Source organism: Phyllostomus discolor, chromosome 6, assembly GCF_004126475.2.
Source record: "Phyllostomus discolor isolate MPI-MPIP mPhyDis1 chromosome 6, mPhyDis1.pri.v3, whole genome shotgun sequence".
NCBI lineage: Eukaryota > Metazoa > Chordata > Mammalia > Chiroptera > Phyllostomidae > Phyllostomus > Phyllostomus discolor.
Window position 1 is genome coordinate 49,253,691 of NC_040908.2, and position 14,300 is coordinate 49,267,990.

The 14,300-nt window shown below is 40.4% G+C and overlaps 2 protein-coding genes across 2 annotated transcripts; both read left to right on the top strand.

Moving 5' to 3' along the window:
* Positions 1-885: 885 nt before the first annotated feature.
* Positions 886-5,891, top strand: FAM136A (family with sequence similarity 136 member A). The gene is made up of 3 exons (XM_028515803.2): positions 886-1,067; positions 1,991-2,131; positions 4,361-5,891. The coding sequence occupies exons 1-3, from the start codon at positions 981-983 to the stop codon at positions 4,547-4,549; spliced, it is 417 nt and encodes a 138-aa protein (XP_028371604.1). The 5' UTR covers positions 886-980; the 3' UTR covers positions 4,550-5,891.
* Positions 5,892-7,108: 1,217 nt separating this feature from the next.
* On the top strand, positions 7,109-14,036 carry SNRPG (small nuclear ribonucleoprotein polypeptide G). The gene is made up of 4 exons (XM_028515292.2): positions 7,109-7,244; positions 9,881-9,903; positions 10,563-10,687; positions 13,845-14,036. Exons 1-4 carry the CDS (start codon positions 7,213-7,215, stop codon positions 13,893-13,895), a joined length of 231 nt encoding a protein of 76 aa, XP_028371093.1. The 5' UTR covers positions 7,109-7,212; the 3' UTR covers positions 13,896-14,036.
* Positions 14,037-14,300: the final 264 nt, after the last annotated feature.

Sequence of the window (14,300 nt, forward strand, 5' to 3'; positions counted from 1 at the left end):
TTATTAGAAATAAATGCATAAGCATACATCTACAACAAGCCAACAATTCAACTATAGAAATTACTGTTGGGTAAATGTATGGCTACAAAAGATTTGTTTAAGAATGTTCACAGTCACCATTTTATCCATAATAGCTAATAACTGGGAAGGACCCAAAGGTCAACAGGGGAATGTAAAAACAAATTGTGCTGTGTCCATGTAAGGAACTACCATTTCACAACAAACAGCACTCAACAACACGGCTGGATCTCAATAGCTTACTCTAGGTGATGCAGTCAGACACAAAAAGGGTATATACTGAATTACATATACGGGTGAACAAAAGATTTACATTTGTAAATATGTGAAACACAGTTTATTCTTGTATTATTATTTATTAATTATTGTATTATTTTCCATACAAACAAATGTAAACCTACTTTTGCCCACCCTGTATATAAACTTCTAGAAAGGGAAAATGTAACCTTAGTGACAGAAAGCAGAAAACCTGGGATAAGGGTGAAGGTGTAGGCGGAGATGGGACAGAGAGACTGGGAAAGAGCAGGTTTATTAAAATGCATCAAGCTGTACTCCTGAGGTCTGAGCATTTTTCTATACGTTAATTATACGTATTAAAAATACGTGTTAAGAGCTAGAAGGAAGAGAAGGCAGGGAGGAAAGGAGGGAGGTGAGGAAGAGAGGCAGTCCCATTGTGCGCGTGGTATCTGTGCAATGATCAGGCGTAGAAGCCTTCCCCTGCGAGGAAGGTGGGTTACTCACCACCCACACTGGAAGGAGGGGAGGGGACTCCGGTAGGCGGAGAGAGCGAAAGGCAGGACAAAGGCACGGGCTGTGCAGTTGCTCCTCTCTGACGCCAGGCGGCAGCGGTGTGAGCAAGGGAAGAACTGGCCGTGGTGACCCGGGAAGTTGCGGCGAGGGGGCGGGCCCGGGCGCCGAGTCCATGTGGGCTCCCTTTCGGCGCGGTGCACCGCGGGGTCGCCATGGCGGACTTGCAGCAGCTTCGGGTACAGGAGGCCGTGGACTCCATGGTGAAGACTCTGGAGAAAGAGAATATCCGGAAGATGCAGGTAGCCAGGCGGGAGTCGATTGTGCGGCAACCCGGCGGCCCCACATTCTCGGTCGCTTGCCATGATTCCTAACTCCTTCCTGCAGCAGCCCCGCGATGTCCTGCGCAGCCGCCCCCTCCCTGCAAAACCTGGTCTGGGCGTCCTTGGGGTACCCGCGCGCGGCACCCTCGGAAGCAGGCCTTGCCCTCAGGCAGAAACTCTGGAACTTTGGCTGAGCGGATGAAATCTGTGCGTCCTCGAAATGCTCAAGGCCGTTATCACCCAGACCATCACTGGGGTGAGGGGTGTCCCGAGCCAGGGTTAGAGAGCCCCTGGTGCGAGGCTTTGGTCTCCCCCACCTTCCCTTTTTGCCTGGCCCCTTCTGCAGGTGGGTAGCCAGAGGCTGAAAGAGCACGGCCAAGCTAAAGGACCGGAAAGGTGAAAGTGCTCTGCCTCCTCAATGTCCAGGTCATTAGTGCCCAGTTCTTCGTGGTACAGAGCGTAGGGTATACCAACTGCTTTTATACCCTAAATGTTTTGTGTCTTTTAGTCTTGTCTCCCTAAAAGGATTGTGGATTCCTCTTATAGTGCTCCTTGTCATTGATGGGCTACTCCCTTGTGGAATATATAGACTGCTAGATTGCTGACCTGTGAACCATGTGGTATAGGCGCCTGGTTTTAAGATTTTGGCTTCATCTGACCCACCGCCACCATCCCCATGCACATAGCCCTGTAGGTAACAATTGCATCAGAGCTAGAAGCAAGAAAGTCATGAAACACTCTGCGAGGCACTGAGGATAATTTTCCCATTCGTCGTCTTAAGGTCCTGATGCCTAGTCTAGGGAGAGATACAAATATCGAGACGCTCCTCCCAACCCCTGTAGCACTCCATGGTCATCTTGTTGGGGCTCTCCCTACCTGACCTCCCTCTGCCCCCTCCCCAGGCCTTCATGTTCCGGTGCAGCGCTGGCTGTTGTGAGGACAGCAAGGCGTCCATGCAGCAGGTGCACCAGTGCATCGAGCGCTGCCACGCGCCTCTGGCTCAAGCCCAGGCCCTGGTTACCAGGGAGTTGGAGAAGTTTCAGGTGAGGAATATCCCAGACAGAGCACTCTGGTCCTTGATGTTGCTCTTTTGTACATAACAAACATTTGTTACAAAACTGTGGGCTTCAGTGTCTTGATTCTGTTAACATTGGTGACAGTGCTGTGATCAACCAGTCTTCAGAGTTTGAAATTTTGGGAAAGTCCTGGAGACTGAATACTGCAAGTATTTCCCATAAAAACAATGAGTTACCAAGGGAGTTTATGACCAAAAACCTTATACTTTTTTTCTGTAGTTAACAGATAGAATATATATTTATATATACATATATATATTACTATATAGTACAAAGCTTTCTAAAACACATATTCATTCTTACAATAGCAGAATCCCCAAGAAAGTGGAATAGATAGGTCTTAAAAAGGTACAGAGTAGAGCAAGATCCTTTCATCATTTTGTGAACTTACCCACCAGGACTGCCCCTACTTGCTATACCCAGAGGGCAGCCCCCATGTCACTAAAGAGCAGTCATTTATATGAAGCATTATTATTGTTGCCTCCTTAGCCCTTTTGAGGTCACTAAGAGCCCCCATCTCCACTCTTATCCCTATCTGGAGCAAAGAGTAATCACAACTTCATTTTACTCTTCCTGTGAGTTACTTTTCTGAACTTGGAGGAAGCAGGGCCTACTTCTAGAGCAGTTTTTCATAGCCTGGGATTCTGTTCACATGGAAAAATTGTACCTAATGTGATACATTTTTATATCCTGTTATACAAAATTCTTTAAGACTACTGACAGGAATAACTTCTCTAAAATCATTGAACTCCCAAAGGTTTCTTTGTGTTTATTTTGACACCTGATTTTATAAATAGGGCCTTTGAAGTTTTCATTCTTGAATTGCTATAAAACTTGTCTCCTTCCATTCGCTTTTCAGTCCTCTCCAATCAGACTGACTCTTATACCATGCCAGAACTGCTCATGCCACTCCCCTCCACAGGCCTAAATCCAGTGGTCATTTCTCATTCCTCATCTTACTCAAGCTATCCGCATTATTCACAGAGTGGGATCACTCTCCCCCTCCTTGAAACACTATTCAGTTGGCTACCAGGACACCCCACTTTCCTGGTTTTCTACCTCTCTCCCTAGCCATCCTTTTATGGCTTCCTTTGCTGGCTTTTTGCTTTCCAACCTCTGAACACTGGAATGCCCAGGACTCCTTGAAACTTTTCTCTTTTCTATCTAGTTCTCTAGTCTCAGTTATCATTATCATCTATATAACTCCTACATTCATAGCTCTAGACCAACTTCACTCCTGACCTCCAAATTCATATAGCCAACTGTTTCCTCAACATTTGCACTTACTTACTCTGTTGGTCTCTCTTCCCTTACTGGAATATAAGTTCTGTAAGGGAAGAACTTTTTCTGTTTCACTCATTGCTATATCCCCCATTAGAAGAGTACCTGGCACATAACTCTGACCTGTGTGGCTCAGTTGGTTGGGCATCATACCACAAAGTGAAAGGTCACAGGTTCAATTCCCGATCAGGACACATGCCTGGATTGCAGGTTCGGTCCCTAGTTGCAACAACTACAAGAGGCAACCAATCAATGTTTCACTTATTGGTATTTCTCTCACTCTCTTTCTCCCTCCCCCTCTCTCTAAAAATAAATAAATAAAATCTTTAAAAGAAGCTGAAGAAGAGCACCTGGCACATAGTAGATAGTCAAGTAATTAAGCTGAGTGTTTTTCTATAGCTAGGACAGATGTTAAATAATAATCAAGATGTTTATAAGTCTCTGTAATTGAGCAACTGGCCTTTAGTTACTTCTCACTTCCTGGGAGGGGCTTGTGTACAATTCTATCATTCACCTGCTTTCCAGTAATGCTTTGTCTGGGCCCTCCTGGTGCCATCCTCTGTTTCAATCAGGATAATCCTGGTTAACTTTTCTAGTCTCTTTAATTCATCAAGATAATACATGTCAAGCCAAAACACAGCAGATCCTCAAATAATGTCATTTTGTTACAACATTGACAAGATACCATAGGAACTTTTTTATATCAATTAGCTTATGGTAAATTTGATTTCAGAATACATCTTTTTGCCGCAGTTCTATGACAGCTTCATAATACTCTCACATTAAGTGAACACATTAAATAAACACATTAAGTAAAACTTAACTGTATGTAGCACAGAACCTGGTACATGTTAGGCACTTGGTAAATGAAGGCCAGCTTCTCAACCCTCTCTACCCTCTTCCTTCTTGCCATAGGACCGCCTGGCCCGATGCACCATGCATTGCAACGACAAAGCCAAAGATTCAATAGATGCAGGGAGTAAAGAGCTTCAGGTAAAGCGGCAGCTGGAGAGTTGTGTGACAAAGTGTGTGGATGACCATATGAGCCTCATTCCAACCATGACTAAGAAGATGAAGGAGTCTCTCTCATCCATTCAGATATAGAAGCCTTGCCATTGGCCATTGTGACTGAGGGCAGGAATCTATTTAAAATGAAGAATGAGAATGTTGGTCTTTCAAGCAAAGTTTGTGAATGAAGAAATTGAGGATGGCAGCAAGGTTAAGGCATGAATCACTTGCCTCTGGACACTGATTCTTTTATATTTTAATCCTAGAAAGTGCAATGGAAAAAACTGGTGCTAAAATTTGGGTCAGAGAGTTTTTGAGAGCCTAAATTTTATGTGGCAAATGCTTACTCTGGCAGCAGGTATTTCCCTCAAACCAAGACAGAGCCCTCTGAGGTACCAACAAGCTGACAGGCTCCTCTCACCTGCCAGTGATCTGCTGGAACGTGAAGAGAGGTATTTCTCTTTGTTGTTGACCTCTTGTTTACCATAAGCATCATCACACCATTTTTGATAAGCTGTAAAACAAAATCCATGAGGTCACTAATTTAGAAAGGGAAAAACAGTTCCTGGGTATTTGTTTTCCTTGGTTTTGTTGTATATACAAGGGCTGAAGTTGATTGAGATGTGGAGTTGGAAGAGGTAGTTTGGATAAGATCTTTGAAAGCTTCCTTTGGATAGCTGTTTCTATCCATCAAGATGTAGATGTGAACTTCTTAAATTCTCACACATGACATCTTTCAGCTTGGAGATCCTCCAGAAACGTAAGAGGCAATGTCATGCTGAGTATGGGAAGCAGACCTTCCTTCTCAATGGCTGCAGTGATGGGCCCTAAGTCTGTCTGCAGCAGAGTGACAGGACAATCTTGCAGTGGTACTCTACTTTGAAGGGAGAGGGGTTTTTGATTGTGCTGTATACCAATATCCAGGAATGAACAGTGAAAGAGAACTGTTGACTACTTAATTAAGAGAGTTATAAAGCACTGGGTTTGGAAAAAACCTGGTTTTCAGGAATGAAACCTAAACCCAGTATTGCTTATTTAGCACCCTGAAGTAACAGAGCCCTACTGAGACAATCCTTTGGCAACAGGAAAGTCAAGGTAGAAAAAGTAAGCAACTCAGGTGAGCTATGGCTCCTTTAGAGCAAAAGAGGAGCTGCCCCTTCCCACCCCCACCCCTCCACTACCAAATACCACTTTTGCCTGGGGGCTTTGCAATGTGTAGTGTTCCAACCCCAGCTCTGGCACCTTACCATTTTGATAAGGACCTTGTTATCTTTTTACCAACTTATTACTTGAAATAGTAATATAGCCATTCTGTTTGCTGTTTCAGGACTATGACACATTTTCTTAGTGGTCTGGTTTTAAAAAATAAATAAAGTTTAATTTTCCTCCACTATTGTGTTTCTTGTATTTGGGCAGTGAATATATAACTTTCTAAGGATGATTTTCTTTGTAATGTGTGAAATCAGTTTAAGAGGTCCAAAAGAATGAAAATTAGTTATAGGAAATGGTTTGAATGCAGGACTTGTTCATTGTAAATGGGAAAAATTTCAAGGGCAAACTGGGGCACAATTACTTGAAGTCCATTAATGTAAAAGATGGAAACTATATATATCTTTTAAAAATTCAATATCTATGTCAGGTTTTTAGCTTCAGCTAAACACTAACAGCAAGAGGTAGAAAAGATAGAGCTATGACCCCTCTAGAGAATATGCAATGTCTAGGATTTTGAGGAACACGGAAATACAAAATATATTAAGTCTTAACTATCATTGGTATTTCAATACAGGGGTGGGCCAAAGTAGTTTACAGTTGCTCATGAGGAAAATACAATACAAGAATAAAACTTATTTTGCATACAACTGTAAATCTAATTTTGCCCACCCCGAGAGCCATTTCTGAACATCCGGAATGAATGCAATTTTGGAGAACCATTTAGTACTAAAGAGTCACCAAGGCTTTTCTATTCTAGCCCAAGCCTTCTGTAATCCCTATTGTATTTGATTCATAAATGTGGATTCCCCTGTTTTGGATAACTTAACTGGGAACAAGTCAGAAACCACTTTTTACACTTAACGCTCTTGACTTCAAAATCAGTACCTCATATTACAGAGTTTGTGTGCTGCACATAATGTTTTATGTATGGGATCAAGGTACACTTTACATTTAAGTGGGGATCTGGAGGCAGTGCTAACAAGAATAGCAAGACCGTCAGCTGGAAATGTACTTTCGGGCTCTGGATTCACATTCTTGTAAACTGAGGCCCTGTTACCCCACTCTTCGGTGCAGTGGTGACTAATTGAGTTGTTACTGAAACCTTAAATTTAGCATAATGTGCTATGGGAATATATTCCAAAGAACTATCAGGGTCCCACTTCCCTAGAGCTTATTTTCATTTACTATATATGAATAAGACACGACACGATCCACTAAGGTTAGGGTTTGACGGGTGTCCTTTAAAAGGTAGAGTCGGAGCATTTACCGGCAACTCAACGTTGCAGAAAAGGAAATGGAATTAGGAACGCCGGGGAATCCAACCCTTCCATCCTGGCCAATCGCTGGCGACGCAACCGGAAGTTCAGGGCTTCTGGCTGGCACGCTCAGGCTTCCCTAAGTATCGCGAGATGAAAGGTGAAAGCTGCTGACAATCAATTGGCTGACGAGGTCAGTGACGTCAGACGCAAAACTCCGGGCTTACCACGGGAGCGTAAGCGGCGAAGAATTCCTTTTGGAGGTATCTTTGAGCTCGCTGAATAGACATCATGAGCAAAGCTCACCCCCCCGAGCTAAAAAAGTAAGTATGTGGGAAGGCCGTGGGAGCTTTTTTGTATGCTTAAAGTTCCTTAGATTCTCCTCCATTTCTGGTCAGTGCGCCTGGCGTGCGTGTTCCACTACGAGGCCGCGGAGGTCCCAGCTTGGGTCCCGCGCTTTCGGGCCTGAAACCCATGCAGGCGTAGCTATTCTCCTTGGTTGGCGTGGTTACTCGAGGCCGCGATGGCTCCTGTATTCAGGCCACTTAACCTAGCCGAAGCTCCCGGTCCTCTTCTCTCCCGTTACCCGAAGATCTCGAGTGCCCCTCTTTGCTGACCATCTTACATAGCATCCTGTTCTACATCAGGTGGCTGGAGACTAACTCCATAATGAACTAATAATGTGGGTGAAATGGAAGTGTTTGATAGTATATGAGGTAGAAATTAAAAGCCACCTTAATCTTAAGAGTGTTTTTAGCAGTTTCTTTGAACTTTAAGTTGGAAATTCCATTCCTTTTTCTTGTATTCTTGTACTTATTGTTATACTTGAATGTCATGTTATGTCTTGCTCTGTTAACAATGTTGTGTGAGAACTACTTTCCCTCGTCAATGCAAAGTAAGATATTCCTACTTTAGATAAGGCCCAGTATTTCCATGCCTCTTAAGTACGTACTTCTCCGTCTTGTTTATATCATGTAATGCCAGAATTCTGCGTGTAGTAGTTCAATGGAACAAAGGATGCAGAATTCATTCGGAGATCAATTTGTGAGGCAGCCATCAGGTCTACTTTGCCTGTGGATAATTTATCACCACTCCATAAAGAAGTTGGACTTAAAAGTTCACATTTAATCATTTTGCACTGAAGTGCACATTAGTATCAAAGCCACCTTTTGTGCAAAAACTATATTTTAGTTGGATCTGTTAAAGACTTAATTATTAAATCATAAGCTTCACAATAAAAGTAGAAATTATTATCGTGAAAATGTTTATCTGGAAGTTATTCTTTTGTTGGTGAGCCAGTATAATCTTGTAAATATCCTCTGGATTCGTCAGAAACTTATGAAATGGTAATAAATCTAACAAAAGGACCACCATTCATTACTTGTATTCTTATATTTCCTTTTTGATTCTTAACAGATTATTTGAGAATTTCAAAAGATCAAACTAATTTTAACACCTTTCTCTTTTCATCTTTAGAATTCATGAATTGTGAAATCCTTTCATTCCTGCCGCCAAAATGACTTTCGAATTTTTCCTTCCTTTACTTTCTCACAAATTCCATCTTCTTTTACACGTTTATACCCACCTCCTGGTTTAGCATAACTCAGTGATTCTTACCTGAGGGGATAGGGAGTCTGGCTCTACCAGCTTCTAGTGGGTAAAAGCCAGGGATGCTGCTAAATATTCTCCAATGCCCTGGACATCCCTCAACAGCAAAGAATTATCTGGCCCTAAATGTCAGTATGCTGAGGTTGAGATTCCCTGGCTTAACCAAATTCTCCCTCCCAGCATTGAAAAATTGTTGCCATGGTAGTCTTGCCAATGACTGATTTCTTTAGTAACTTATTGCTGTCTGCATAATATAGTCTGGACTTGACCCAGCATTCAGGCTCATCCATATCAAATCCAAGCACCAAATTACACACACTGATATTTGAGTGCTCTGTCCTCTGGCCAAATGGAACCATTTGTGTTTGCTCAAACTTTTTCACCTGCTGTGTAACTTTGGGCAAGTTACTTGACCCTTCTGAGCCTCAGTTCCCCATTTATAAAATTGGGGTAACACTAGTAATAACTTACAAAGTTGTCATAAGGATTAAATAAGCTCATGTGTGTTACATTTGCAAAGTTTCTGTAGTAACATCCTACTAAAGTAGCTTACTTTATACTTGACACATATTTTATTTCTAAATGTGTCTTGCCATACCTTCTGTCAGACCCCAAGTCTTAATTAATCTCTGAATTCTCCCATACTATCTTATACATTAAAATTGAATGAAATTTCTTATTTTCCACCCTGTAACTGGAAGAGGTAAAAACTTGATTTGACTACACAATATATTTTCATAGTGCTCTGCTGAGATGGGACTTTCTTGTTTAAATTGTTTAAAGCTTCAAAAATAGGCATTTATGTTGCTAAAATATACTTATGTGTTGAAAAATAAAGCTTAATATTAAATAAAACTATTGTCTCAAATATAAAATAAAATAGCTGTTGGATTGGATGTGCTTTGGTTACAGCTTCTGATTTCTTCACAATTTTGTTTGGTTTGAAAATAACCAAAATAATAATCAAATCTTTGTTTTTCTGTTAAAATCCAGTCATTGAAAATTAGGTCAGTATTGAACAAGAATGTTTTTATAATTTACCTGGGAAAAAACTCAGTATTGTTCATTAATATATTATAAACCCATTCCACTTTTACTGATTATCTTGTCCCTTCCCAAAATACTTTGCTTTGTACAAGTACAAACTGAGGTGGTGTACCACTCCCTCTTCCTTTACAACAGTGCAAGGTTTTTACTGCTTTAAATTTCATTATTCCTATTGTGTAAATACAATTTTAGCAAATTATATTGAGTAGCAAATTATTATATATTGAGTATATACCTAGTTTTATGCGTGTTTATGCTTAAATTTTTTGTCAGTTATATAATCTTTGTCCCTTTGCTTTTTCAGATTTATGGACAAGAAGTTATCATGTAAGTTTTATTTAATTCAGTTGCTTTTTACATATATCTTAGTATACAGTGTTTGGAGCAACTCTATAAAGATTCAGAGCACACAAAGCCTCTAATTCACATTCATTCATTAAGCAGATTTAGCAAAATCCTAACTAGACAGTTTTATTTACATAATTTTTAAAATTTAATAGGTTTCACAGTATTTCAGACACTTCATAATTCCATATAAGCCTACCCTCATTGTCACAAAATTAACAGGATTTTCCTATTTTGTGATAATTGAAAATTTATCCTTTTTTAAAAACAAAGGACAGACAGAACTAAAAATCTGACCCACAGTTCTTGAAGTTTGTATGGGTTACGATCATGGCTTTAGAGATAGGTAAGCAACCTTCAGTTTGAATCCCTGCCATGCCACACAGTAGCTGTATAACCTTGAACCAGTTATTCAAAAGCCTTTTATACATTCTAGTTCCCTCATAAAAAGGATAATTCTACATTATAGGATTCTTATAAGTTTAAATGTAAATATAAAGTATTTAGCCCTGTGTTTGGCATATAGTAAGGATAACGGATTATACATCTCATATACCTAGGTTTTACTCCATGTAATTTTTAGTGAATACTTGATAGTTAATGGCCAGTTTTATTTAAACTTATTTTTCCCTTTTCCATAGTGAAATTAAATGGTGGCAGACATGTCCAAGGAATCTTGCGGGGATTTGACCCCTTTATGAATCTTGTGATAGACGAATGTGTGGAGATGGCAACTAGTGGGCAGCAGAACAACATTGGAATGGTGGTAAGTGAAGATGTGAGATTTCATTTTTCACTTGGAATAGGTATTAACTTCCCTTCTGTCAAAGTCTTGAGTTAAACTGAAGTTAGGCAAATTACAGGCAAGATTAGACTTTCCATTTTCGAGTTTAACATTTTTGAGACACTCTACAGTGATATCCCAGCTACCTTTAAGTTAGATCTGAATCTCATATAGAATCCTCTGAGGTCATTGGGCTTGGAATAACTGTTGGAAATCATTTTTTCGCTTTATTCTATAATAGAATCTCACAGGCTTTATTAGAGCACTAGTTCTCCATCTTAATTGCATCTTAAAATCAAATTCGTTTGGGATGTAGTATAAAGGTTTTTTTCAAGTTCCCCAGATGATCCTAATGGAAGGCAAAGAGTAACCACTGGTATAGAGCATTTACAATCATCTGTTTACCCAAAAAAAAAAAAACAAAAACTAGATTCTACCCCAAGCAATTGAATCTCTCTAGTGGTGTGTTGTTGTTGTTGTTGTTGTTAAGTTAGTAATATATATGAAGGTTAAGCATATGCTTATGAATTCTCCTCAAATGACCTGGTAAAAACGCAGATCTTAATTCAGTAGGCATGGGATGGAACCTGAGATTTTTGCATTTCTAACAAGTGTCCATTGATGCAGATCTGCCCATCCACAAATCACACTTTTATTTTTAATTGTGTATATAATTAGATGGCTTTCTGGTTTATCACACCCAAATTTAAAAGTAATGAAGCAAAGCCCTAGCTGGGTAGCTCAGTTGGTTAGAGCATTGTCCTGATACACCAAGGTTGTGGGATTGGTTTTTTGGTCAGGTCAGAGCACATAAAAGAGTCAACCATTGAATATATAAGTAAGTGGAACAACAAATTGGTGTCTCTCCCTCCCTCCCCTGCTTCCTCTCTGAAATCAATAAATTTAAACATAAAAGTAGTCCAGGTAAAAGTTACAAGGATGGTCATGATAATAGCCATTCACATTAGAAGAAAACAGAAACACTGAGTTCTTAATTGTAGGAGCAAGCGTTGCTACATTCATTAGTCCATAGTGGAATGACTGCTGAAGAATTTTTGATGTTTGCCAGCAAGACCCAGACTTTAAATCCTTCTCTTTGCCCAGCACAGGACAGTGTACCGATACCCAGTAAGTGGTAAGGCCAAGTTTCTTGGAAAAGGTGGATCAAAAAGGACAACTTAGCCCTGACTGGTGTGGCTCAGTAGTTTGGGGATCGTCCTGCAAACTGAAAGATCGCTGTTTTGAGTCCCAGTCATGGCACATGCTTTGAGGGCCAGGTCCCCAGTTGGAGGTATGCAAGAGGCAGCCAGTGGATGTTTCTCTCACACAACATTGATGTTTCTCTCCCTTTCCCTCTCTAAAAATAAATGAATAAAATCTTGTGCTTTTTAAAGGACAACTTAGCTTTAGCAAATCATAGAGCGTAAAGACTTCTACAAGGTTATAAAAGTCCTAATTGTTAAACTTGATTTTTTACCTTACTGTTTTGTTTTTTTAAGTTTGAGTAATAGAGGGGTGTAATTTTGTTTTCAATGACTTGTTCCAATTCTTACGTTACTGTTTATTTCAAATACATTTTTATTACTGCATTTTGAAAAGTAAGTTCGTGGTCAGGACTGGAAAAACAGCTTAGAGTATCTAGTTATAAAACTTCCCCCAAGTTTCATGTAAATCAACCTTCTTTTGAAGTACATTCTCCTTGAGCTTCTCTTTGGCCTGGTTTATGATTGCATTATGATCTGCAGTACACCAGGGGCTTTTTATACAGGGTGGAGCAAATGTAGGTTTACAGTTGTTCGTATGGAAAGTAATATAATAAATAATAATACAAAGATAAAGTCTGTGTTTTGTGTACTCACAACTGTAAGCCTACTTTTGCCAAACCCTGTATTCACAGATCCCTGGCCTTCCAATTTGACTTAATGTTTCTGCCCCTCTTCACCTCAGTTACCAGCCATATTGGCTGTGCTCTCGGAAGTATCCTGGCTTATCTTCATTTGTGGAATTGCTGTGTCAGATACTGCTAGTCCTGGGGCCTATAAGCTCTCCACCAGTCTCTTTTCTTGAACAGCATGGGTTTAAGCTGTGCAGGTCCACCTATATGTGGGTTTATTTCAATAAATACCCAGTATCCCTGGGTTTTGCATCCACATGTTCAACCGTGGGTCGAAAACTATTTTCTCTCTGTACTTGGGAATCTATGGATGTGGAGGGCCAGCTGTATGCATTACAACACAAGGGACTTGAGCATCCATGGATTTTGATATCTGAGGGGGTCCTGGAACCAGTGACCCTCAAGGAATGACTGGGGAGTCAAAAGCGTGGTGGAGGTAGGGAGGCAGCACCCTTAAGTCCTGTTTTGTTCAAAGGTCGACTATGCTGGTGCCAGAACAGTGGTCATTCCCACTCTGAAATTTTCACTGGCTCATTGTTGGTTCCACGATCCCCTCCACTTTTACGGTTGGTGTTGGAGGCCTTCTAAGATTGGGTGCAAACTATCTTTGTTTCTTCTTCCCTTTATAATCTTTTACTGCAAATTAGATTCTTTTTTATCCCCAGATAATTTCCCTGTCAATATTCTACCCAATTTTCAAAACCCATCTAAAATGCCATCTTCATAAAGCCTACTTTTTGCAGCTTCCATTCTGGTTTGTTCCCTAAATGATCCTCCCCCCTGTAAACTAATGTGCATATTCTGTTCTACCTATTTTTCCCATTAATTTATGGATCCCTTAGGGGTAGTGATGGCCATGTTATTTGAGTCCTGCAGTTAAGGCAGTGAAATGAGTCATTGGAGACTTGGTATCTCAAAGGGATAGTTAGCCTTTGAGGCTTGAACTGACATGTTTTGTTTCTTAAGATTTTACCTATTTATTCTTAGAGGGGAAGGGAGGAAGAAAGAGAGGGAGAGAAACATCAATCAGTTGCCTCTCAGCCCCGCCCACCCCCCTAACCAGGGACCTGGCTGGCAACCCAGGCATGTGCCCTGACTGGGAATCGAACCAGCGACCTTTAGGATTGCAGGACAATGCCCAACCCACAGAACTACCAGTTTAGGGGGGGTGAAAATTCTTTAATCACGATTTATAAATCTGTTAAATGATGTGTGGTCTTTTTAAGTTACTTTTCTCTTTCCCAGGTAATACGAGGCAATAGTATCATCATGTTAGAAGCCTTGGAACGAGTATAGAGAATGGCCGTGTCCACCAGAGAAACCATCTGCTTCCACGTCCCCTCTCCACATCTCCCGTTTTATTACAGTATAAAAATTGAGTCTTGTACATTTTCACATTGAACTTTTGTTAAATAAATTTTTGTATTAGTCAAAAAATGCTTTCTCACATGTGTTAAACTTAAAAAATAGGGTATTAGCTCTCATTTTTTTTCTTACATGAGCTATTCCTGGTTAGGATTAATTTTTTTAAGGCTTTTATGCATTAATATAGAAAAATCTATTAATTGTAGGACACTTGAACAGAGATGAAGAGTCTGCAAACCTGAGCGGGTTTCTTTTGTAACATTTAACTCTGATTTTCAAAACTCTTCTAGTAATTTTGATATCTGGCTTTCCCAGGTACATCTGCATTCCAAGTAG

Excerpts from the sequence above, each read along its gene's own strand:
- FAM136A (XM_028515803.2), top strand. The coding sequence starts at position 981 with ATGGCGGACTTGCAGCAGCTTCGGGTACAGGAGGCCGTGGACTCCATG. Across the intron at positions 1,068-1,990 it reads AGAATATCCGGAAGATGCAG|GCCTTCATGTTCCGGTGCAG; the intron begins GTAGCCAGGCGG and ends CCCCCTCCCCAG. Across the intron at positions 2,132-4,360 it reads GGGAGTTGGAGAAGTTTCAG|GACCGCCTGGCCCGATGCAC; the intron begins GTGAGGAATATC and ends TTCTTGCCATAG.
- SNRPG (XM_028515292.2), top strand. The coding sequence starts at position 7,213 with ATGAGCAAAGCTCACCCCCCCGAGCTAAAAAA. Across the intron at positions 7,245-9,880 it reads CACCCCCCCGAGCTAAAAAA|ATTTATGGACAAGAAGTTAT; the intron begins GTAAGTATGTGG and ends TTGCTTTTTCAG. Across the intron at positions 9,904-10,562 it reads TATGGACAAGAAGTTATCAT|TGAAATTAAATGGTGGCAGA; the intron begins GTAAGTTTTATT and ends CCTTTTCCATAG.